The 27,565-nt window shown below is 33.4% G+C and overlaps 1 protein-coding gene across 1 annotated transcript in view; it reads right to left on the reverse strand.

Annotated features, from left to right (window-relative positions):
* Positions 1-27,565, reverse strand: part of TENM2 (Teneurin-2) — a 152,594-nt gene that overhangs the window by 18,345 nt on the left and 106,684 nt on the right. The window contains exons 14-27 of the mRNA XM_051210976.1: positions 25,766-25,885; positions 24,317-24,785; positions 23,531-23,777; positions 20,903-21,056; positions 19,871-20,113; positions 18,750-19,251; positions 17,178-17,468; positions 15,133-15,543; positions 11,042-11,318; positions 7,227-7,568; positions 5,895-6,081; positions 3,724-4,045; positions 2,398-2,630; positions 1,422-1,566 (exon numbers count right to left, since the gene is read on the reverse strand). Coding sequence (XP_051071001.1) covers positions 1,422-1,566; positions 2,398-2,630; positions 3,724-4,045; positions 5,895-6,081; positions 7,227-7,568; positions 11,042-11,318; positions 15,133-15,543; positions 17,178-17,468; positions 18,750-19,251; positions 19,871-20,113; positions 20,903-21,056; positions 23,531-23,777; positions 24,317-24,785; positions 25,766-25,885 — 3,943 coding nt within the window. The remainder of the gene's footprint in view (positions 1-1,421; positions 1,567-2,397; positions 2,631-3,723; positions 4,046-5,894; positions 6,082-7,226; positions 7,569-11,041; positions 11,319-15,132; positions 15,544-17,177; positions 17,469-18,749; positions 19,252-19,870; positions 20,114-20,902; positions 21,057-23,530; positions 23,778-24,316; positions 24,786-25,765; positions 25,886-27,565) is intronic.

A 27,565-nucleotide genomic window follows, 5' to 3' on the forward strand; every position in this document is an offset into this window, starting at 1 on the left:
GTTAACAAATACAAGTAATTATAACTTTGTTAAGAACTAGACGACTAGTTGACACTCCAGAAGGAAGAAAGAATCATAATGAACACTACACTTAAAGCATAACTCTTTGAAATTTTCAGCGCAATATATTTAAAAAGTGTAATACACGTTTATTATTTCGATGAGAGCGTCTTGAATTTCGACGCTGAGTAGACCAAGATATTATTACTTGAATTAAAATTACAGTCATAATTATTATAGGAGACATGATTTTTGAATTCTTATAGAAATAAATCAACATGAAAACAAACACTTCATACGACAAAAAATACTTCGTCATAATTCAATAGTTATTTAGTAATCTAAACATTGATTTCAATGATCATCTTCCGGTTAGTACTTTGAAAACTGATAAGATTTACAGTTCTCTTTCTAAAAATAAAACTTTGTCGAATATTTTGGGCATTGACATGTAAATTATAGTGTTGTTGAAGCAAAAGAATAATCAGAAAGCACCATTGATTTACAGTGGGCCAGGTGGCAAATACCAATGCAACAAATACTAACTTCAGTTGGTAGGATTAAAACAATAAACATATATTATGGTTAACACCACAAATTAAACCCTTTTCTTCAGTTCGTCAATCTTAATTAGTCTTTCAGCTAATATCGGTCTATGAGAAACGACTATCATTGTATAATACATATTTTTGTAGGATTATCATTATCTTAGTTTATAGAAAAGTAATGCATCATTCTTTTCACTAATAATGTTGGCATTAACGCTGAAAAAACTAAAAGAGATATAATGTATCTAAACTTAATTAGCATTTTCATTATAAATATTTGCCGATTTATTAGCTCATACACAGATTGGTGAGCTACGGACAAGCAATGTAGCTGAGACATGCGTTTCTATATAGCCTCCCTTGATGCATAATTTCGGTATACGTAGAGATAGGTTAGGAAAAGGCGAAGGGTGATCAAACTAGTCAATAAAGATATTGACACCTAATCAGGGTAAAACAACTCAGTGAATGTTATTTGATGAGAATTATCAAGATATCGATATTCACTAATTGCAGATTTAAATAATATAAAGCAAGATCGGTCACAATCGCGTAAATGTGATTGTTACTTATATTCCTCTAAGTATTCATCATTTGAGTACTGTATACCTATTTAATTTGTGTACACTTATGTTGTAACCAGTTGAAGCTATGAGATTTCTGTGGAGTTCTATGTTGTTCTGTTTTTCTCTTTCCTATCATAGGAATTGTTGAACTACTGTCATATTAGGAATCCATACAAGTATTAATTGTTACTAATTTATTCAGAGCTAGTTTTAGAGAAAAATTTAATAATCTAAATGTTTTTCGAAAAATACAAAAAAGCTGTTCAACTCGGCTACGATATAATCTGAGCTTAAAATTAATGATTACCTGAAATGGAATATTTTGGATTCCATATTGAAATGATAAAGTATCCGCAGGTCTTCCTAAATCGGCTGCTTTCAATCGATTCAGAACATCATAGGAAAAATGATAACTTGCATTTCCCCACTCAACTGCACTTAAATGTCCAGTCCTAAAAAGTTAAGAAAAATAAGTGAATGGTCATTTTACTTAAAAATTCATAATTAATTCAGTTATACTGTTGTTACTGTTAGAAATATTCATAGCCAACAGCTAAGTAACCAAACTAGTCAACGATATCCTTGCAACTTTACAAAATATGAATATAAAGATCATATCATTAGTATTTATAGAAGCACATAGTATTCAGAATTCATTATAGCTATAATTAAAAACACGGAACAACTATAAAGGAACCAATAAATATTTTATTTTCTAAGAATTCTCGCTACTATTCTGTACCATTCTATTTGGGAAATATGTTTTGAAGTTTTTTTATGTGGCTAAAGTTCTTAACTAATTTGCTCATATACATTTTCACTAATTGTATATATAGGCATATAGTTTGTTTTATTAGTACACTGATTTAACATGGAACATAAAATACCGTTGTCTTAATTTACACAATGATAGTGACTGAATTAAAAGTAAACTAATTGAATAATCACCTTTATAATGGCTTATTGTGTGTCTAAGTATCTGAGCTACGAGATGTAATTACTAATCTGAGTTTAATTCTAATTCAAACAGCAAACGCGCTACATTCAGGTATCATGTAAATAAGGAAAACACAGAACAGTCCTTTCTCACTACAGCTAATTGTCTAACGACTCATGAGTTTTATCAATCATAGTGAGTAATGCAAACTGGTAAGATGACGACTGTTGACTAGAATCCAGCTGGAAATCGGTTTCCCCACCAACTATCGGCCATGGATACACTAAAAAAGGTATCTCATATAGGTTATATTAGTAAGACAGTATATCGATAAACCATAAATTACTTTGTATATGCAAGTATCAATGTAGCTGGTCGTATATAATCTGCTTTTGTTGGATAAAACATTTCATGTGCTCCCGCCGATTGCAAGTAATTTGCAGAAGCATTAAAAATCATCGGTTGAAAATTCGCATTATACACGACTTGCAAAAGAATGTGTCCAGTTGAAGCGTGTTGATAAGTTTCTAATTGTAGTGCCCAGTTAAAATTAACATTGAGCAGATTTTGACCATTCACCTAAAAACAAATACATAGACAAATATAAATAAGACACTGACAGCCAAGAAACTATATTAATTTGTAGGCTTTAATTACACCCCTCATTTGTTTTTTTCATACCGATTTTTGAAATAAGCTGAACGATAAAAAAACCCTCTTTCCTCCAAGCTGACGTCAGCGCCCAAAAGATATCCGCATTTGGAACCATAATGTTACACAATGAATCCGCTGTTCTTTTTTCACTATTAGGTTTGATTTCTGTGGGGCAACTCAAACAAAGCTAACATATTTGGGTGAATTGACTAGTGAATGTTTTAATGCCATAGTAAACATAATCAACAGTATAGATTTATAAAAAAAACTGAAACGATTTTGTTTTTATGTAACCAACAGTTTTGTAAGCTCCTCCAGTTTTACAAATTAAAGGTGGATTCATCTGGACCATTGAGTCATGTATTGTGAATCGCGAGGTGGCTACTCTAATTTCTACCGATTGACCAGCTTCAGATATCCCAGTTCGACCCCAATACTGTTACCCAATCTCCAATATATCAGAACACAAACCTCAGATGAAAAATTGTTTATGGGGTCAGGAGCCGAATAATGATTTACAAACAAATGCATATTTATACAGTTAGGATTACTATAAATATTGACCAACCGAAAAATGATACGTGAAATAATATTGACCAATGGGAAAATGACACGCGAAATAAACATTGATCAGTAGGGAAACGACCAATAGGAAAATGACACCATTTAACGTTCAAGGGTAGCATTAGACTTAACCGGATAATTGTTTTTGGGATATTTTTCTGAATATCCCAACATTATGAAATCCCGAAAACCAACCCATCTAAGGTATTAAGTAAATCTTATAATATTGATCCTCTGTTTTTATAGGATGAGACTATTTCAACATGCTTTGCTGAAGTTTGTTTATTAAACTATAATTTTGACATTATCAACTTTCAAGTTCCTCAGAATGACACTATTATTATTGTACGCAAAAGAAATGGTTCGGAAATTATCAGTTATTTTTAAGTAATGATCCTAACAAAAAAATAGTACTAGAAGTGAGTTACCAATTCGATAAACGTTTATCACTTACTGTCAGGGTCTTCTGATAATGCCAGTCTACTTCTTCACCGAGATTATTATAATTCTTGTCATTATAATTAAAAATAGACCGAGCAGTAAATCTCTTAGAAAAAGGATGGGACATTTGACGTTTTGAACGATGTAAATCTGATCCAGATAGATAATTCTGTGCCGAAATACTACGTCGAAAATGATTCTTAAAAAAGTGATATGGTTGTGACTTCTTATCAAAATTTACGCCAAAATCTGAATATCCTCCACCACCTATTGAAGTATGAGTATCAAGTATTCTTGGATTACTTTGATCATTCAAATGATATGTCCATACATTTCTACATAGGGAAAAGTATAATATGTTTGATGAAACGAGATGAGTTTTAAAAATGTCTATATGATAACTGGAATGAAAGGGAAACGTATAATGGTATAATTGATGAACAAATGTTTTAACATATTTTGCTATGTCCAGATGTGAATAAAATTTCAGGAGCTTGCTACCGTGCGCTACAGTGAACTTGTTAACTTGTTTTTAGATCGTAAGAAAATAGAGATGGATGGCTTAATATAACACTTTTCTGTCATGTTAGTGGATGAAGGGTTAAAACCACGTATATATATCATTAGGCAATTGTTAATATATTGTGAAACTACCAAGTAGTGATCAGTGTTGAGGTTAGTCACTGATTTCTAGAAAAAAGTCAATTATTGTTATTATCAACATTTGATGCAAACCGTTTAATCACCTACTATGACTTATACTGGTTACTAGTATAAAAGTGGCTTCGATAAAATGTTAATGATGATCGATAGATGAGACTAGTTAGTGAATTTACTGGCTATTAATAATAAGAAACTGAAGAAAATAAAGGAATATTTACTGAGGCGTGGTGCTACTAACTCAAGACATCACAATTCCGTGTTGAATTCGTGTTAGAAATTTCTTGTTGTGTAAGTGAATTAGTGCTTTGAGTTGGTGTTGTGATTATTATAGTAATAAACTAAAGTTCGTTGATCTGGTTATTTATTTGACGATAAATTCATTTCAAGCCACAACTATCAATCGAAATTTTTATAGGAAAAAATGAAATCATTATTTTGAAAAATATCTAAATCTAATTTGTCAGATTCCTTATGTTTTTCTACCTTTAAACCCATAATATGCATCATATTCAGAAACATAATGAAAGTGCATCAAAAAGTTTTTGAAAAAACCTGTAAGCTTATATGTATATATTGTATCGTTACATGTAATTTTTGTAGATCGTTAGCTAATTAATTACAATATAGGGTAATTTGAGAAGATGGGGATGAGAGAAGATAAGTATACATCTACAAAGTAGTCTGTGATTATTTATGGTTGCCAAACCGTATTAGTAGATTTGCTTTTTTTTTCTTTACGATGAATCAATATACGTACGCATTTATCTACATCTACGTACCTTATGTGGTTGGAGGTAGGCGGAAGAAAATCCTGGATCTAGGTGTCGTACCATATATCACCTACAATCTGGAGGGGACTGATGATCCTTGTAGGATTCGAACTGGGATCATTCAGCTTCAGTCAAAGACCTTAACATTGAGCTGTTTGGGGAGAGATTGACCTCCGATAAGACTGGTATCTTTACGCTGATTAATCATCAAGTAGTGATGAGTGTCATGTTTGTTCAGTAAGTTAGTGCTGACAGGATTGTACAAATCGAATTCTAGTGTGGCTACTAGTTGATCCAAGTTGCTCAATATAGCATGCACTGTTTTGATGTTAGATGGTTAGGAGTATTCGGAAATCATTTGGACTAGTAGGCACGATGAGACTTGGTAGGTACAATTCAATCACGACTATAAAAAAAGAGAATGATAACTAGGTGGTGATCAGTCACCGTATATCTATATGTTTACGGAAAAAAATGCGAGTGGTCAAATTGATCGATTTTCTAGTGTTTCAGAGTTTAGTTATTAAGTTAGTATGTTTTTAAGCTACATTAAATGAAGTCTTGTTTGCCTGGGTCATACCTGTGCTTGCGATTCAGTGCAAGAGAGAGTATTTTTGCACGTAAATAATCTTTCATCTTAGTACAAAGATGCATGGTCTATTAAACGTTAGAATAAGTGATCATCACCTCAAATAACTGGAAACAAATGATCAAACAAAAAAGCAATATACTGAGAAGTAAACAAACTTACGTATGTTCAATTGCATTTCTTATACTATTCCCAGGTATCGTGATTTGTCGAACCAATTGTACTGGTGCGTATAAATCCTTTCGAATTTGATAAACTTGCGCTAGAAGAACTTTCCAAAGATTATTTGAATCGCCATAGTCGATTTCCATCTCATGTTTATTCGAATCCGTAGTTTGTATCATGATTACTGAGATAACAAAATATTATCTAAAGCTCTTGGTTTGCTTTCGAATTACATTGTATTTAAAAAATTACACGTTACAAAATAACCGTGATTATTTTGACTAATCACTAAATTATTTACAGCTACTTTAGAGCTTAGTGAAGATTGGTCTACGTTACATGCAAGGTATAATGAGAAAATAGCGGTACCGGCTAGTTACTTCAAAATAAGTAGGTCACTGAGCTTCATACAAGTGAACAAATGGGTTAAAATTAAATGCTTGGATTAATGAGTTACAATTTCAAAGAAACGTTGTCATTATCAATGCCTGAAATCAACGCTATACACAAGTACAAGAGTAGACATTTCGTAAAATTGAGAACACTATATAGACATACGTTTGACTGTGAATACATGGGTCAGGTTTTCATCACATCAATCTGAGAACTTATATACAAATTTTTGGATCTGTTATAACACAAAATATTATAGAGTGATCAATGTGACTGTGACTGGAACTTGACAATATTTTGTTACTGGATGTTTAGGAGAATCTATAAATCAAAGCCAGGAAGCACTGGACAGCTGTTTATTGGTGGAAGTACGATCACTAGTATTCTTCGAGATGTAGTTATATAAAGTTGGCAGGTCCTTAATATAGTAGAACATTCTTTCTGAACCTATGAGCCAACTAGACAACTGAGTGAGACATAATATAGTGGCAATGCTTTTTAATAGAAATTCTGTTAAAATATGTAATTTATGAAATATCTGCAGAAGAATTATGGTATATTATGACCGTGAACATTTCGAAGAATACTTATTTTAGGCCGTTGATCAGTCCAAACAGAATGCTTAAGCGGCTGGGTTTGTTTCAAGTACTTACGTTATTCATTACAAAGAAAATAAACAATAACTTCAGTTATCATGGTTCATTATTCCATGGTCTAGGCTGACACAACTTCAATACCTGAGACATTCATCGTAATAGATTTAGTCCGAAGTAGCTTAGTTGTCCCTTGACCAGTGATTATGCCTCCCACAATAAACTGCTAACTACTTGAGATACCGTTAGTAACTTGAAAACAAAGTTATCTCAACAACACTTTAGCATTGAGAAGCATGTAGCCACACATAATTAAACACATTAGTATAATGTGTAAGCATACCTGTGGACAACTGATCAGGAGTATTTGTTGAATCACTTTTAGGTGTATTATCTTGATTTGAAACTTCATCCAAAGTATGAAATCTCATATTCACAGGGATTTGACTCCTGACAATACGAGCTACATCAATAGATTTAGCGTTCGGATATGTAATTTGTAGCAAACGACCTGATTCAGGAGCATAGTGAAATTGTGTATAACTTGAATCCTGTGGATTTTTTAAATAAGTTAAGAGACCGTCTGATGAATAAAGAAATTTCCAAAGACCTCCGTTAACTGGATCAACAAGAGTACTAATGCGTTGTCCAGAACCAGGCTCCAGTGTTACATTGTACAGATGACCTGAAATTAAAAAAAATTTCATTTAATGAGTAAGACGAATTAAATCCTAGCACTCAGTCACATTACACCGAGTATAAAGATGTCATGGGACGACGTGGACTTGGAGAAAAGAACCAAAATGGTGACGGACTTGCGAATCTGTGTCTTTTCAACAAAATGGTTATAAGTGGCACCATTTTCCCCCAACCGGTAGTGGCCAAGCTAAAACTATAGCTAAAGAAGCATTGGAAACCTCGACAAACAACAATACAAAAGTCTGATACAGTTTTTCTTCGAGATACTGACAAACTCAACAATTTCAACATAGAACCCAACAACAGGTTCCAGACCTTACAAGATCGACTCAAAGAAGAGGAAACCACTATGGAAACAACCGCAAACAACCGTAACTCCGATATTTCAGGTCCTGGGCCGCATGAAGCATCAATATGAAGAATAGATCTCCATCAACACCTTAAACACGATTCATAAGGGGAATGACAAGAGGACAGTAATCAACAACAGCCGAATAAGAGCAGAGAAAACCAAAGGACTAACCGAATACGCAGGAGCAAAGAGACAAGTGAGGAAGAGCATTAGAGATGATAAACGGAAATACATGAAAGACCTAGCGACGACAGTAGAAAAAGCTGGAAGAAAAGAAAATATGGGACAACTATATGACAACCAAGAAACTAGCAGGAAAATACGATAGACCCCAGAGATCAGCCAAGAACAAATAAAGCAAACCAATTAATAAAATTCAAAAGCCATGGAACAGGTGGGTAGAACGCTTTGAAGAGTTCTTGAGTAAACCAACCTTAATGAACCCTTTACACATTGGAGCAGCACCTACAGACCTCATAGATGTCATTCCACCAATGATCGAAGAAATCAAGATGACTATCAGACAAATCTATAGACAGAAAGCATCAAGACCAGACATTATCCTAGTTAAAGCATTAAAGTCAGATATGAAGGCAAATCGAAAGGTGCTCCACGTTCTCTTAAGAAAGATTTAAGAAAAAGGACAAGTACCGACAGACTGAAAATAGGGATGTCACATCAATATACCAAAGGAAGATCATAGCAGGTATGAGGACCACAAAGCCATCGCACTACTGTCAGTATCAAGGAAAGTTTTCAATAGTGTTGATGAACCGAATGAAGGATGCAGCATACAGTCAACATCAAGCTCGACAAACTAGATTTCATAATGATCTGCCGTGTACCGACCGAATCGTGACAATACGGTTCATTGTTGAACAGTCTATTGAGTAGAACTCATCATTATACATCAACTTCCTTGACTATCAGAAAGCATCTGGAAATGTGGATGAGAGAAACTTATGCAACCCTCTTTGACACTATGGTGTACTTCTTTCTTTTGGTGTTTGACTGGATTATGAAGACTTCTACATCTGAGGGGAAGCACAGAATACAACTGATTGTTTAGATGCAATTAGATGATTTGGACTTGGTAAATGGCGTAGCTCTTCTATCCCACACACAGCAACAAATGCAGGCGATGACAACCAGTGTAGCAGCAGCCTCTGCATCAGTATGCCTCAACATACACAGGGAAAAAAACAAGATGCTCAAAAAGAACATGAAGAACACCAACCCAATCACACTTAATGGAGAAGCTCTAGAAGAGGTGGAAACTCTCACGTGCCTGAACAGCACAATCGATGAACAGAGAGGATGCGATGCAGATGTAAATACAAGTATTGGCAAAACAAGGACAGCATTCCTACGGTTGAAGAACATATGGAAATCAAAACAACTGTCAACTAGGATCAAAGCCATAATCTTCAGTGAGAACGTCAAGACAGTTCTACTGTACGGACCGGAAACTTCGAGGTCTACCACAACCATCATCAAATGGTAAAAGTATTTCTAAACAATTTTCTACGCAAGATACTTAATGTCCGTTGGCCGCATACCATCAACAACAACTTACTATCGTAGAGGGCAAACCAGCTTCCATCTGAAGAGGAAATTAGGAAAAGACGCTGAAAGAGGATAGGGAACACATTAAGGAAATTATCAAACTGCATCACGAGGCAAGCTATAACTTGGAATCCTAAAGGGAAATGGCAATGAGGAATGCTGAAGAACACATTGCGTCGAGAATTGGAAGCAGACATGATAAAGATGAATAGAAACTGGAAAGGATTTCTCAAGAAAGAGTTGGATCGAGAATGCTGGTAGAAACCCTATGCTACTGTACGAGGGGTAACAGGCGTAAGGAAGTAATCTTGAGATATATTTGTCTATTACTTCTTGGTTATTTCATTCTACAATAAGAGTAAAACATTGCTTCACCTGTGAAAGATTTTTGGAAAGACAAGTTTCACTGGAGGCTGCAACCGATCATACCGAAGTGCTCAGGAAAAAACCTGACCATCCTGATGAGGGACCTAAACGCCAAAGTCGGGATGGGCAACACCGGGTACGAAGATATTATTGGACAACATGCACTAGGGAAGAGGAACGAAAATGATGAGAGATTTGCAACTTTATGTGCATTCAAAAAGTGGTTATATGCTGCACGATATTCCCACACAATCGCACACACAAAGCTACATGGGTCTCACCGGATCACACCACACAGAACCAGGTCGATCATATTTGTATCCCTGGAAAATTCGGAAATTCAGTGGATGGTATGAGAACAAGGAAAGTAGCCGACATAGCTTCAGATCACCACTAGCTGGTTGTGGCCAAGATAAAACTGAGGCTAATGAAGCTCTGAACAACTGGGGAAACAGCAGTACCAAGGTTTAATACAGCCTTTCTTCGAGATACTGACAAACCCAACGAACTCAAGATAGCTCTCAACTACAGCTTTCAAGTCTTACAAGATCTACCCAAAGAAGAGGAAACTACTATAGAGGACAAATCGAAAGGGATCAAAGAAACACTGACTTCTACGCGTCAGGAGGTGTTCGGCCACAACAAGCTTCATCATAAGGAACAGATCTCTATGGAAACCCTGGACAAGATTCAAGAAAAGAAGAACAAGAAGTCAACAATTAACGACAGTCAAACAAGAACAGAGGAAGTCAACGCACTGGCTAGATACACAGAAGCAAACAAGAAAGTGAGGAAGAGTAATAGAGCTGACAAGCAGAAATATGTGGAAGACCCAGCAAGGACAGCGGATAAAGCTACAACAGAAAGAAATATGAAACAACTATATGATACAACGAAATTTTGTGCGGAAAATAATGGCTATAACTATTATGATCTAACTGACCTAGTGTTGTAGTTTGTCTTTGTGTTATACTGTCATATCTTTTACGTTTTGTTAAAGGCAATTCATACAGTTATGCCACGAAATATGTTAACTGAATTACGACCGTGAAGAAAGCACGGAATGAGTAAATGTTGTCAATTTCGTATTGTTTACCCAGTTTCAAGATGTACGTTTCAGATGCTGTTATGATGCAATGCAACCAACAAGTAAAAATAAAAGAACAACATTTTACCTGTTGGGGTTTGAAGGCGTAAAAGATTTCCATGTGTATCACGATGTATACTTAATTTAATATTATGATCATCACCACGAATTTGTGAAAGCCAACCGCTTATTTCATTATTACGATAATCCAGTCTATGTGATATCATTTGAGTAGAAGCACTCTCAGTTGAAATCAATTGGCCATAAGAACCGAATGAATCGATTTCATCTGTTTGTGAGTATAGTATACGATATGTGTTGCCTGTTTCAGACTTTTCCGGCAATTGATAATGTATACGATATACCTGTTGCATAAATAAAGCATGAAGTGAATCGTGAAGTAACAAGTACATAAAATGAATTGCTGCAAGAAAATACAAACTGATACCAATAAAAGTGAGGATATCGAGATGAAAATCGTATTTTAAGAAAATTTAACACATGGTATCTGAAATAAATTCAAAAACGAATTGATAACAGAATCTAATCGGTAAAGGGTTTCAGTCGGGATTTAAGACTCATACTCATGGTGATAAATTTTGTTAATCATTATTGAGTAGGCAACTTAGTTTGTTTAGATATCGGTGAAACTTGAAAACGGAATGAACACCTGTGCTATAATGCCTGTCTTTCGTTCACGTAACATCCAAGCTAAGATAGATACCCAGTTACTAAATTAAAATTACCGGCTAAGTCTTAAGCAAAGACGGATGATGACTAGCAGTCAAATACAAGACGCGCTTTTCATCCTATTTGGGACTCGTCAGATGGACGCATCTGCATCCCGAAGTCGATGTTCAATCTAGGACTCAAACCCAGTACCGTTCGCTTCAAACGCCATCGCGTTATCCACTTAGCTACCGAGTCCTGATAGCAACTAGCTTGTGCAATGGAGAGAAGTTTAAATTCACTGTGCACTGCTTATTTGAATCTTCCCATTGAAGTGAACGGTAATGGGTTCGAGTCCCAGGGTGAACATCGACTCTGGAATGCAGATACAGCCAACCGACGAGTCCCAAATAAGACGAAACGCGCGTCCTGAATTCCACTGCTAGCTACCATCGATCTTTGTTTATAATGCTTGTGACTTAAGGAAATATCGATGCAATCCGCACAGGGTGCACACACGCCGATAAGAGACTGATCAATCGCAATCCTAAACATCAATGTGAAGATTCAAATAAACAATGCAAAATGAATTTTACTGGTCAAATCATTCAGATATCGATATTTTACATGCAACAGTCGTCTGAGTTCCCTATATTGGCAATAAATTTGCATAAATCAGTTAACAGTCTAGTATTAATTGACATCGATGTCATTACGTCTAATTCTTGGCTCTGGTTGAGATCCAAATAGGTTACAATGAAGTCATCAAGCGAAGTAACTCAGAATTTCGTACACTTCTCTTCAATGCTAGGTGACTGCAGGTAATGGACGGGACACGCTGGACTTGCGTTTCATCTTTGTTAAAACTTGTCAGCAAGAGAAATCTGCAATTTTTAAGAATATGATTCCAGCCATAGGGTTCAAATGCGTGTCACTCAGTGTAACATCTAGAGATGCTAACACTGAACTATTGAAGCAGTAGCTTACCAAAAACAGAATAGAATAGCATTTCCTTATTAATCTAGTGTATCTGTCTATAAATAAGAATTTATCTTCAGCAGCAAATGTTGAAACTGGTCTCAATTTATCGATCTATCAAATAATGTGGTAGAATAAAATGTGGTTTAGGATTCAGAAATACAGGTATCGATGGGCTGAGCAAATAAATACTAAATCAGACAAACATATAGGAATGTGTCTCCACCTGGGGTAGAACTCTTTAATGCCATGAAAAATTATTCAATCATAATAATTCTGCATGAATACTTGATTTGTAAGGGTGTAGACATTACATTTTCAAAGATAACTCAAATAAAATCGGTACGTGAAAACTGTTCTTTGAATGATCATTTTCCAAGAACTGTCAGTCAAAGCAATATTTCACTAACATACTTTAAACCAATAGGACCTGCAAGATATTTTCAGAAGTTTGAAGATTATTATCATAACTAGCTCAGATTATTTAATTAAAGGATCCTAAGAATAAGTAAGCTTAAATAGGTTAACTAGTTTGTCTAGATTCGAAAACTGTTTTTGAATCCACGGTTTTATCAACCTCGTATAACAATAGTCTTCAATATTCGAGCACCATGTGGTGATTTTTGTTACTTTTTTCATATTTATGAAATTAAGGCGAAAATGCACTTTAAACTTCGGTATATGAACATTAAACTGACTGGCGATTGTATTTATAACTCCTTGTTTTTTTCACTTACTAAGTTGACTTTACAGTTATTATTCGTTGTTTGGGGATAATCTAAGAAATGCAGCTAAGTTGAGAACAGAATGTAATGACTGTTTTCCTATAAATGATAGAAAGCCAGTAACACCAGTGACGAAAATCGATTATAATCCGTATGTGCTCTATTTACGACAAATAAATGTATTGCCGCAAACACATCTTCCAACTATCACTTGCATTTAATTGGGCCTTCACATAATTCACTTTCATTAGTCGTATAACCAAGTATAAGTTTTAAAGTCGTTTTTATCAGTGTAGAGTTTTGTGGAGGCCAAAGAATCGTCAAAGACCATATCACGAAATGACTTTAGTTTGACCACTACTGAAAACCTGGAACCAGGGGATGGCCGTTTCGCTCTAGTACGGGACTGCCCAATAATGCGTATTTACGACCCCGCAACCGGGAATCGTACCCAAGGACTTAGGTCTCGTGTATAAACATCTAAACTCTAGACCATTCAGCCAAGATTCAACGGTAATAATGTCCAATTTCAATCAAATCACAATATTGCTCAACTATCACAGTGCCAGGATTGGATAACTGTCTCATATTCAACATGGTTGAACTCCGTCGCTCACGATTTTTCACCAAAACTCCAGGAATTATATCTAAAAGCTAGTCCAAGTTTAGAGGAGTCTTACACTAGGACGAAACGACTGTCCAGCAATTCCAGATTTTCAGTGTTGGTCCAACTAGGATCAGTTGGTGAACACAAAGTTTGAAAACCATCTCTGTCCGTTCTAATCGTAGTGTCAAATTTTAGTGAATATTTTCATAGAAATTATGAAGACTTAAGTGGCAAAAACGTTACTTAAAATCCTTTCGTTTTTAGATACGATAGAGCATTTAATGATTTCATTCAGATCAGACGACTCAACTGCTAGCAAATATCTATAACAACTGTTTATTCCCAACTATAATTTGTTTCTTGATGCTCCTACTAGTGATGGAAGTGATTTCGCATTAAACAATAACTGTTGAGTAAATTGGTTGACTTTTATTATAATTTACGCCCATTAAACACAAAAGAGAAAGACTTCTAGTCCGTAGATAGGCCACAAAAATAGAAAAAACAAAGTAGCTTAATCTATCAAACAAATTGAGTGGTCTGGACACAGTGTGCCAGAGCAGTATAATGCGAGATAGCCATTTGTTATTGTTATCTAGGGTAGAATGACCTTCGAGAAGACGCTTGACACGAATTTGTAAAGCCTATGAAAGTGGTACAATGAAGATAGACAAATACGCTCGACACAGTGACCAGATGCGGTAGAATAGATAGATTACTTATTTAACAACAAAAGTATGCGTAATCATGGATATCAAATAAAAGAGAACAGTAAATTCAGCTGAAATGAAACAGACTAGAATGTCTAACTTATGTGTTTTTAGGGTTTATTCAGTAGCACAACGTGCATCATGCAAAATCACCACAGAGTGAAATTCAAACACTGCAATAAAATCACAATCTGTACAGTGTATGGCTCACATTAGAAAAGATTTAACTGTACAGCAGAAAACAATCTATTGCCTCTCGTGAAATCACACAACCAAACAGGCTGTTGGCAAAGGTAACTATTCATTTTTCGTGTATCACAGTAGAACAGCTTGCTCTAACACAAAAAATGTTTTGACACGAGTAAAGATGGCATTGTGTTTAGCTATTCAAGCAACTTCGATGTTGATATCATCAAGGAAAATAAAATTCTATGGAAATTAACAAAATAAGAATAGAGCCGTATAAGTATTGTTGATATTTTAAACTTACTCTGTTATGTGAATTATCGGCTACAAATAGTTCACCAAATAAACTGACAGTTATACTGCTAATACTGTTAAATGAAAATTCATTGACTAATCCTAAATCTATAACACTTTCATCAGTGCTAGAATGACGTTTCTTTGAATTATTCACATCTCCCTTGAACTGTCTAGGTTGACTAGGATGAATTCCAGTAATAGGATACAAGCGATTATCATTCGACCGACGGATCCATATATGCTGAGGTCCCGCGATAAACAAATCACCTTGAGCTGATACACTGAGACCACGAATATCACCTAATTCAACTTGTGTTGCCAGTGGAGCAAAACTCCAATCATCTGTTTTAATAGGACAGCCTTTAAGGCGTCCAGCTGCTAACGATACCATTTGATTGACTAAATGGTACCGATAAACCTAAAAAAACAATTACATATTCACAATTATTACGACAAATTTTTTCAAATGTTATGTTATCAATTTGTTGATATATTCTAATGGTTGCCATAGGATCTAAGCAAAAAATTCGTAACCATTTTCTGTGAATGTTAGATCATTTGCAACTAACACACCTGTCACTTTAGTATATATCGACTTGGTGACTTAATAAGACATCTCAAATTATTGGTTAAAATAACAAACGAGATTTTTGTGTTTTTAGATGGTAGTGCAAGCGAAATAAGACTATTAGTAGCAAACGCTAAAAAGAGTTATCGTTTTTAGTTATATTATAATGTACATTTGATATTTTTGATTTTAACATGTTACAATTTTCTTATTCAATGTTCTAATTACGCTTTGCCTACTTGCTAATAGTGTTTGATTTAGCACTAGTTATGTGGAATTCAACAAAGTAAATATATTTCTTACTAACGACATTTCAAAAAAGAATAAGCTTGAATATACTCCATTTACCTTTGATTACACATACAGATAAAAAGATGCATAACTGTCTTCCATATAGTATGACCAAATAGCAATACTTCATTTTTAACAAACATGATTTCATTCAATGGTATATGTATGAACTCATTCGGTTGAGCTTAACCCAAACCAAAAAGTTCGCCAGTATTTCTTGTTAAGTGTTTTGCAAAGATTCGGTTGAAGGCTTACACTTTTTTCATATCACTGACCACTTATAGTCAGACCATAAGGGTACCTAACTGAGTGTGCAGAGTGCAGCAAAGAATCGAATCTCAGATTGATTATTCAAATATGACAGATTCTTAGGTAATGGATTTTAAAACGGTCCCAACCTTATCTCATAAACTGCAATTAAAGTCTTCTAAAACACTTAAATTACAGTGAAAATCTAGATAAATTTGATATAAATTATTAAAGATGATATTGAAGACATGGTGAGCTCATAATCTATCAAAATTAATCGAACAGATTTCCTGATAAACACGAGGTTCGTTAATCATTTGAAGACAATCAACATGACGTTAAGTTTTAGTAATAATTCTGTCCGAAGTTAATAGTGGTCTCATTTAGAGATAAACTTTTGGTAATTAGCAATGCTAAGAAGCGATCTACATATTTATTACGATAAAGTTTTTTCTGATTACACAGAGCAACAGGCAGGTATTAGTGCACTTTCACTTTAAGTCAATGAGAGAAGTTTGATCATTATTCATGAACGGTTAAGATCATTCCGAGTATACATATTACTACAGAATGTGACCTATGAGGGGAAAGGTTTATGATTATATCTGAAACTTTATCAGCCATTCGATTAGTGTAATTCCCAATAACTTTTAACAAATCTGTAGAAACTGTACAGATTTGTGAGTTTTGTAAGAATTAATTTATTCTGGAATACAGAGGGAGATAGTGTTTACTTTAAACTTAGTTGAAAGTTGCTGACTGATACTACATTCATACTATATTTGTTAGACAGCTCATAGCCTCGACTAAATAATTATTTAACAGGTATTATACAGTCATTTAGCATCTAACAGATGGTTTTAGGGGAAAAATATTATTAATGAGTTGTTTAACGAAGTCAGTATTTCAAGCAAAATGGTTTTTTCATAATTATAAAAACTTACATGGTCGTTATCAGAGAAGTATAATGTTTGCTCTAAGGTGCTAAATGCTAAGTGTTCAGGATTATTTAACAACATCTGATTTCCCGGGACAGATCGGTCACAAGGTGGTGTCGATGAAGATGGAGTTGTTTTTTGAATACTGGTCCCTGAGGTAGTTGTGTTAAGTGACTTTGGATTTGATAAATAATTTGGATCACTTCCAATTACAAGTCGGGAAAATGGGATCGTACTAGAACCAGTTTGCCGTAACGACAATGACCAAATAGATTGAGAATCAATAAAATACAATTCCTATATATTTATATTGGGAACGAAAAGTATAAACAAACTTAAAACAAACAAACCGTTATAAAAAAAAACAATATTATACAAGTAAATGAGACAAAATGTACCATATTATACGACTTTTTGATAAATGCTGTTAATAAACAGTCTACAAATAAATTTGAAACATATTTATTTATTTAGTTCACGAACAATTGATACAAAACCGAGTATCTCTATCCCAATTTGTTTAATAGAACGTATATGTATATAATCAATTAATGCATGACTTGAAATAAAGCAAGTAATTTGTTCAGTTATCAAGTATTGCGAAATCCATAGAGTGAAATACAGTTTTCTTATTTATTGTTTTAATTACGTTTTACCTACTTGCCAGTAGTATACAATTTACGGAAACATTTGAACGGAAATTATACTTCATACTACACTGTGCTAGTATTAATAACTTGTTCTGTAAATTTGGTCTATCTAAAATACTATCTATGAAGCAATGGATTGATTGAGTCGCTAATATGATTGGATAACACATTCTGTAAGAGATAATAACATTGTTGATTGGTTTAGTAACTAAGGTGTTCGCAGATAAAATTGTACTGAACAATAATGTCTAGAATTAATAATAAAATTAGTTTTCTTTAAATAATAAAAAGAAAATCGAAATTGTTTAATATATGTTTGAATAAAAATTCAACTGACACAAAAAACAATTTCATGCACATTTGATTTATATCAATTGACCCTTCGAAATGAAGTGAATCAATAGTGTTCTGGATTCAAGAGGCAGATTTCATGAAATCGATTGCAGGTAAGACGAGTAATCATAGAAGAGGGTCCGTATTATCACAGAGTAAACAGATATGAATGAATAGGTAATGAAGCTAGATATCTTATTTACACCAGGGAGATCAACAACCACTATCTACCAACCAAAAAATTGATTAGACCACTAAGTTAAATTACAGTTGGATGCTTTATATATGTGCTTTATACATGAGTATTATTGGAGGTAATATTTGGGAAGTGTATGTTTCGTGCATTCAAATTACATCTAAATAGTTCGCAGATACAGTTTCTCATTTAAACGACGTGGTAAGGATCTATATGTGGTAGCAGAAATGAAAACATAAATCTTACATAAAGTAATAAATCAAAGAGTTCCCATTAGATTTCTTTTTTTCGCTCAACACTAAATTTATATTTCTGCAAATCACCCAACAAAAACTATTGAGTGCAGCAAAATGGAGCTGTAAGATAGTTTATGTACAACAAAAAGAAACAAGCACACACCGTTTGTGTAGCGACAATTCCTTTAGGGGATTTCAAATTCTGTTTAATACAGAACTCTTGATAGTTGAATGCAGTTGAGGACGATGATTCAGAATTAATGTTAGATTTAGAGCTTGGCGATTGACAATTTCCTCCAATAAGTAAGTGTGCTGATAAATCTGGTGTAGTTTTTAGCCACCATATGCTTTTACTACTCGTGTGTGACAGGAATAATCCATTTGAAAGGTCTGCTCCACCAACATTTCCACTGTTCCCTAATAATGTTACCATAGTGTAATCGTTTGTACGATATATATAATTTGGATGAACAGTTATAAAATAGTTTGTTAACTGATCTTCATCAAAATTGGATTGAAGAAAGTCAAGCTTGTAATCAATTATTGTTTCCCATCTTCTACGATCATTACGTTTTAATTGTTCTTGAAATGGACTGTTTAGTGAATCTGATCTTATCAGTGGCGCTCTAAAAGATAGTGAGGAAGACGATAACACTGATGAAGACCTGAAAGATAAGTATAGAGAAAGAATTTTATGACGTTTGAATTAAGAAAAGAATATTTATTCAATATAAAGTTGGGCAGTACAAATTATAGTTGATTTCTGATCTTTGGGATGTAATGAACAAATGAATTTAGGAAACTCAGTGAAAATGTCAATTTCGCAGTCGGCAGACCTAACTCGATAGTTATAATTACACGAAAACAAAATCAGACAGTTTTTTTAATTGAAAAAATTTCATAATCTAATGAAAATTGAAATTCTTGGTCTTTCCTGGTCATTGAAGAAGCGATGTATACATAGTGATGATTATAGTTCTACAAAGTCTAAGTATAGTTTCAGGGATAATAAAGATGGATGACATGAAATAATAGTTTATCAAACAAGGACAAAACAGTATTTTAAGTGATATGTAACTTCCAGAAAGTATTTATGGCGGAAACAAAGTTTCTAGAGTAAACGATTTAAGTTTAATGTAATTGCTTATAGATTAGCACCAGATTGAACACAACACAGAGAATAACATTCATTTTATTAATCTATTTCGTTACACAATTTTAATGTATCCAAAACAAATATATAAAAGAAAAAAAATAAAAAGTGAATATTACAAATTAACCTACTTGTACTCCTCGGCTGATTTAGTTGAATTTAACCAACGTAAAAATCCCCCATCTCCAATTAGAAGATTGCCAACTGAATCAGTTAGTAAACAGTATGGGTTACGTAGAGATAATTGTCGAGTTGGTTTATCATTAATTGAACATTGACTACAGTCGTTTGGCGGTCGACGTTGTTCAGTTAGTCCAATGACTGCACTAATATGCCAGTCTGTTTGTTTCAAGTAGAAATGTGAACCATCACCGCTTAACAAAATTAAACGAAATAATAATTAAGCCATATATATATATATATATATATATATATATATATATATATATATATATATATATATATATATATATATATATATATATATAAACCATGTACCCAGTAGCCAAATCTTTGATGTCCCGATGAAACATCTATTTTTTCAACCTTGCAAATATCCCAGGAAATGTTTCGGTTTTTTATTTATTTTAATTAATTAATCATGTATGTTCAGCGCCTACTGTACTAAAGCTCTATTTTGCGAAGCTAAATACAAGCGGGAACCTCACGATGCTTGGTGTACTTTTCTACATGTATCTCCTTTGGAGAGGCTAGAGATAATTTCATAGAAATTCATGACGAAATCAATGTGCTTTTCACCAGTACAGTAATTCTTAACACGATGGAGTAAGAGGCTTCATTTTCTTAGCGATAATTCAATCGGTTGCTTATCAGCTTTGATCTTTGACATTCGAACAGTTACAATCTGGAGTTTGATTGGCTTCACACACACTAATCGATTGGTCAAATTCAGCTTCGTATTCAGTGTGATAAAAAATTTCTATATCCCAGAATGTAGAAAGTTGAATCTCTAATATTCGAGAACCTAATGTAAGCCGCTTCTTTACAGAATAAATAATTAACGGAATTAGATCAATACAAGCTTTATTATCATAAACAATCCACCCAATGCCTAATTAATTTGAAATTATCAGAAGTTATTCAGATATTTTACTAACCATATCACCACTGCATAATATAAATGCTCGTATAGTGGAACTTACCGATAAATAATCCCATGACTAACCGCATACGTATGTAAAATATTTAAATTCCAATTAGCTAAATCTGAACTGATTAGTTCGCTTCCGGGTAGTTGGACAACTCGATATTCCCAGAAAATACGTGGACAGTTCGTGTATGCATAACCAACAGATACTAAGAAAAAAGATTAAAAGGGATTTAGTCGTAACATAAATTTCGCAAGATTAGGTCAACATACAGTTAAACGTAAAGTTATTCATACCAACAGAAATAAAAGAATGACTGAGCTTAATAATTTTCAAACGTAAAATTTATATTAAGAATTGTTTGCTTGAAATGATAGATCAAAAAGACGTTGGTATTGCAAATATTATTCACTTTAAATACTAGGTGGCTACTGGCAAAAGGCTTCGCACATAGAATTCTTGCTATTAGGCATTCAATGGTACAGGGTGTCTGTAAAACTGAGGAAATGGACACTCGCCATGGGATTTGAACTCATGTCATCTGCTATCACAATCGGCTGCATTTACCCTGAGCTATCCAGGCTGAGACTGACTTTTTATTGGACTGAGATATTTCACACCGGTTAATTACTAAATAATAAGTAATGTCGTATTTATCTAGACTTTAGTGTTGATAAAATTCTGTGAATTAATTTGTAATGTGTTAAAGGATATATTTTCATTGGTTGGATGTCAAAATGAAGAAATTCGATCAGTATTGAATATTGGATAGCATAAAATTGATTACTGCTCCGTCACCAATCTGCGTATTATTCAGTTTAATGCCCAGTTAACACTTTTTGATGGACCATTCTGATGGGTATTATCATCTGATCAGAAACATTGGTAGTTTCATCTTTTCGTTATATTCACACTAAACAGGAACTGATTTTTATATAAACAGAATTATTTGTTGTTCAATGTTAGAGTTCCAATAAAACTTTAAGTGTTGTAAAAGAACTTATTCATCAAAATTAGAAAAGTAATTGTAAACAATCAACATTAAGGTGAACAATTTACAATCTATTGAACAAATTCATTGGTTTAACTAATTTTAGTCCAGTGTCGTGATGTCATCATAACAAAAATATGTTTGTGTGTATGAAATATTCATTGTTATAATTTACGAACAAAATCTTCTGTGATGTGGAAAAATCACTAGGCTAATCTTAAAGAAAATTCATTTTAAGTGAACCAAACAATGTTATGTTTTAAAATTGAGAAATTTCAATTCTGTATTCAAAAAATGTAGACTAAAGCTTATTTAATCTAAATGGATGATATTGAATTTATCAATTGACAGCTGAACTTCTTCACATTTGTTACAAGGCGCCAAAAAAGGATGATTAATCGAGATGACTATTATTACAAAATAAGAAAGATTAATTCGCTGAAAGGAATTTTACGAAATTAAAACAAGTTCTTTATTGCTACTTTTCAAATATCAATTTCCATAATTATGTTACAATCTCACTGATTTCATTTTTAATCATTAATTAAATGGGATATTTCCTATTCCATTACAACGATTGTTTTTCTATGTGTGAGTATTTCCAAAAAGGTTGTATTTAAACTTGTATATAATAAATGAAATAGTTACGAAGTTGATGGTAAGTAGTAGTGATAGAATTGTGATATTCGAGTTTAGAACATTTTGATCATAGAAGATACTTACGATTACTCAGAACAATAATAACTTATTCGATAATATAAAAAGCCACACATGGTCTAATTATTAGCATTTTAACCAAAAGCTTTCTTTTAGAATGAAAGTTAATAACAGAATACATTAATTTTTAAACACCATATAGCCTCACAGTTAGTCTGTGGAGGGCAGTAGGTTACTATTTTTTGTTTAAGCAGTTTAAAGAATCCTTACAACAGTACCAATCAGTGAACAAAAATAACCCTAATTTGTGTCGGTTTCTAGGTGAAAATATGTGTTACTAGAAAATTTTCATCAGTTCTCTGATTTAGTTGTCATATTATACAACAAATTGTTGCCTGATTAGTTTCTTGTTTGATAAATGTCAATAAAGCAAGTAGATCGTCTAAAATTGCATGATCTTGTGTAGGTTTATTTCATTCTGTTGTGCATTTATCAATTTTTATCAAAACCAATAAGTTCATAGTTCTTAGTTAGACAGTGGTCCTTTACCTCAATGAGGGGAATTTTTAGGTAAACTGATGTTGGTTATGTGAACATCAGTTACGGTGGGAAATCCCTTTTTTTCGAGTTGTAATTAACGTTTTATTTAGTATAAAGTACTTCTTCAATAAAGTCTACAAATAAATTCTTGCGAAGCCATACAAAGTAGCCATCCCGATTACGGTCCACTAACATATGATATTAAGCGATGGAAAGAGATTTCTTTAATGATTTGAATCATATAAACTGGAAAGGTGAATGCAATCAGGTCATAGAAATGTAAGGAGAGAGATAATAGAACACATTCAGCAATAATACACAAGTGTAGTTTTTAAAAATCTTTATTTAAATAAAGTAGTTCATACGTTAAGATATATGCTTGAGACGGTTTTAAACATTGTATCAGAACACTAGAAGCAATCGAATCTTTACGATATATCGTGGATTTGTCAATGAAAAAATAGCTTCAAATAAAAATATAAACAGATACTTACCTTTAGCTTCAGCTAAACCATAAACAGAGCGATTGTAACCATCCGTTTTATTCCAGTAGAAAGTGTTTAGTAAGCCAGGTTCAGGTTCTAAAAGCTTCACGTGGCGTTGACCAGCAATATCAATTACTAAGTGAATTTCTTTCAAATTCAAAGGTGGAGCGCGATTCGATGCTAATAAATGAATAGATATGCCAGGTTTGTAACCGGAAGTGCGATCGGAACGGTATATAAGCCGCAGTTGTGTATCCTATATGATTACAGATATACAATTAAAATGAGAATTTGGTTGACTGGAGTAAACGCTGGTCATTCACATTTAATGAATTTGTATTAATAGTGGTTTTCTAGTTTATAATACTCCAAGCGTCCGAAAAATTAAATAGCCCTAAGTTCTAATTTCAGATCAGAATATTTGTTTAATATACTTACCCTTTTATCTAATTATTCGCTTTTTCTGTTAAAACAATCACCGGAAGTGACTTAAAAATTTCACACTGATGACCTTTAAAAATGCCTTAGCAGCTATATAAACAACAAAACTGTAAAAATAGTAAGTTTATTTATTGAAAGCGAAATATCCGAATTGAGGTGAAATTCAATTATTGTATACCTAAATAGAATGCTATCACTGTGTGGATTTACTAGCTGGCGGATGGTGGCATATCCGGTGTATACCTTACACGAATCTCTTTATAAAGATTAATAAAAATATTCGGTTCTTTTCATCTTCCAAACTGAAATTACCGATCAAATGATTACAAAATATACATGAAAAAATTAACAAACCTTTATCGGAATATTATACATCAATGCTCCATTTCTGACGCATATGACATTTTGCTCATCTAGGCAAATAGTAGAAATATCCATTAATGAATTGCTTTGGATATAAGGACCACCAAGTGTAACTATGTCATGTATATTTCCACTAATACATAAATTTTCTACGACTATATCTTTATCTGAGAACTTGGGCATAAAACTGTTCATAATCCATAGATCCCCGTGTATTGGTGATGGACCAAGTGTACCCCCAAAATCCCCTGATATAATATTATTTGTTGTAGTTTTCGTTGTTATTGTTGTGGGTAGGTCATTATGTGATAATTGTTTAGCATCATACATATAAAAATCACCCATATTGACAATTTGATTAACAGGGACATATAAATTATGTATGGCTGAAAATCGATCAGTCGGATACCGTAAGAATTCTAACTGAACAATTGTTCCCCCATCAACTGGTAAGTCAAATCTGCAATAAATATTTCGAAAAAGGAACACAAAAAGATTAATGAGCTGCATAATATGATACTTTGAAGACGGGACACGGTAAAAAGAAAAAACTAGGGTTAGGACCTCACTCAAACTAGTTTCGATCTAGGATGCTACATTTTTTGAAAGAACAGCAAGAGCACATTAACGGAAATGTCAAGACACATACACAATAAACAAGAAGCATATGAACGGTAAAGGAATTAACAATAGTAAGGAAGATTGAAAGCGATTGTAACTTTAATCCTATGGTCGACTTTGAGTAATCAGAACTACGATCCATAATTATTTCCAAGAACCGTTCGGAGGGGGACTTTTCTAGTTGACCAAAGACTTGAATGACAAAGTAACAACAATGTTTGGTGTTTTGTCGTGGTTAAATAAACATTTGTTCACTGAAAACACTTGCTACTGTATAGTAGTGGGTTAAAACACCACTAACCCTTTGTTTTCACATAGAAAGACGAGGGATACAACCTCGTAATGAAACTGTAGGTAAACCAAAACTTGTAACCAACTTCTTTAAACGTTATGACAATTTACACACTTAATGGATGACATTGATTAAACATTAAGTATAATACATTAAAATTCCAGCTTTGACACTGTTCGATTGATACATATATACACAAAAGAGTTCTGTCAGTGGAAACAAATGAACATTTCTGCGATGGTTCCTATTAAAATTATATGTTCATTAATAACAGAGAAGTAGAGAATATACTCTTTGCCTACCACTTTTCTATATCGATTCTTTATTCACATACAAAAGTCAAGGTAAGCAAATGAATTATTTGATACAAATTACTCAATAGTGCATCAACCACTCGACTTTCACCTACTGGATAACAAGTTTGAACATTGTTATGACTACTAGGGCTCAGAGGTAAAACCGTATTTTAAAGCTGATTATATGAACTTATATTAAATTAGTAATTCGAATTTGGAAAATTAACTGACCTTCCATTCTTATCAGTTAGTGTATATCCATTTTGCATATTAGCTCGATCGGATACACGACAACCCCAAAATACAGTTCCATCCCACTGACGAACCACACCACGAACAACGGAAATACGTCTGAACAATGTGAATGCACAACACGATTTAAAGTAATTAAAATAAAATAACAGTAATGCTGTCAAATAATAAGCGAATGTAGTTCAAATATACATGGATTTGTAGAAGCTAATAGCATACTGAAATTACAAAAGTAAGTTATGAAGTGTATGAAAAAATCATCCCAGTAAGTTAGTAATCCAATGTTTTCTTTTATAAAAATCTTAAATGATTAATTGCGTTTTTGTTTATTTTAATGAAACTGATGAGCGAGGTGATAGATTTTTTAGTTATATATTAAATAACTGGTGACAAAATATGTAGGCTTTTATTGGCATCGAAATATAATAATTACAGTTAATCTCTGAATGTTGTTTGTCCCAACTTGTAGACCTAATATTAAGCTTGGAAATTAAGCCTTGAAATCGAATCTTGATGGTATTGACACCTCGATTCTTGATGCTTACTATAAAATAATTCAAATAAAATCAAGATGATAGTAATGGAAATACATGTTTTGAATAAAAGGGGTTATTTAAACAAAATTCAAGGTCTATGATATGCTCGCGGATGACCTTGAGATTCAGAAAAATCAATATTTAGGAGTATTCCAGCTCTTTAATACTTACAATATGAACTAAAAAAAAATGTTGACAAAATGGCTTTATCACTTTCTGTAGATGAGATGCCTTTTCGAAAAAACGCACCGTAGTCATGAAATAAGTAGAAAACACCGTAGGATTTTGTTTTAAAAAAAATTACGCTGCGTACATTTCACCATCACTAAATGCATTCAGAGGTTCGCAATACAAAAAATACTAGTTGAGTGTACAGGGTTTTTTTTTTAAGAGAACATTGTAAGTGTCTACTAAGATTATGATGTATATATTAAGTAATTGGACATTTAAAAAAGTCACTTCGTTAATGGACGATTTTACATTCGACGAACTGTGGTACATAAAATAAAAATATGGAATAAATGCTTGTCTATAATATGCAAAAACCAGTCGACAGAAAGCCTAAGACTAGTCAACAAAAACAAAATGTTTTAGCGGAAAGCTTTGGTTATTAGAAAGATTTGGAACATTCAAAACCGTAGATAAAAGAAATTAATAAGAAGTGTGAAGGAAAGACAGTAATATCTAAAGCACCATACTAATGAAACATTAGACTGAACTTATTTTCCTCTAATCATTATCTTCATACTTGACTAATTTTTAGAGATTTTTCTACTTGATGAGTTTTTACTCGTTCAGTCTTCGATGTTTGAGTATAAACTAGCCTAGTTTCTTCTACTGATTTAACTAGAAAAAATTTTTACTGGCCAGTATAACTGTTTGTTTCCGAAGACTTCAAAGTGATATATGCATTGCACGTAACGTACTTGGGTCATTTTATTTTGAAGTCTCTTTCTGATGTTGTATACCGTAGTACAGTTACAAATATTGCAATTTTCGGTAATAGTTTGTATACATTAATTAGGAAAAATGGAAAATCACTAAGCTGGTGAACAGAATAGGACAGCGGAGGAGACATTCATCATGAATAGTTCAATGATAATCATCGAGCTTAATTCACTGAATAAAGATATCGATTCTGAAAAGCTGTGAAACATGAATGAGGTGGTTGGAACATGCGTTATATACGCCTAACTACCGCCTAGCTAGAAGGTGATTTTGTCTGCTGTAGAAATAAGTTGGT

The sequence above is a fragment of the Schistosoma haematobium genome, chromosome ZW (genome assembly GCF_000699445.3).
Source record: "Schistosoma haematobium chromosome ZW, whole genome shotgun sequence".
Classification (NCBI taxonomy): Eukaryota; Metazoa; Platyhelminthes; class Trematoda; order Strigeidida; family Schistosomatidae; genus Schistosoma; species Schistosoma haematobium.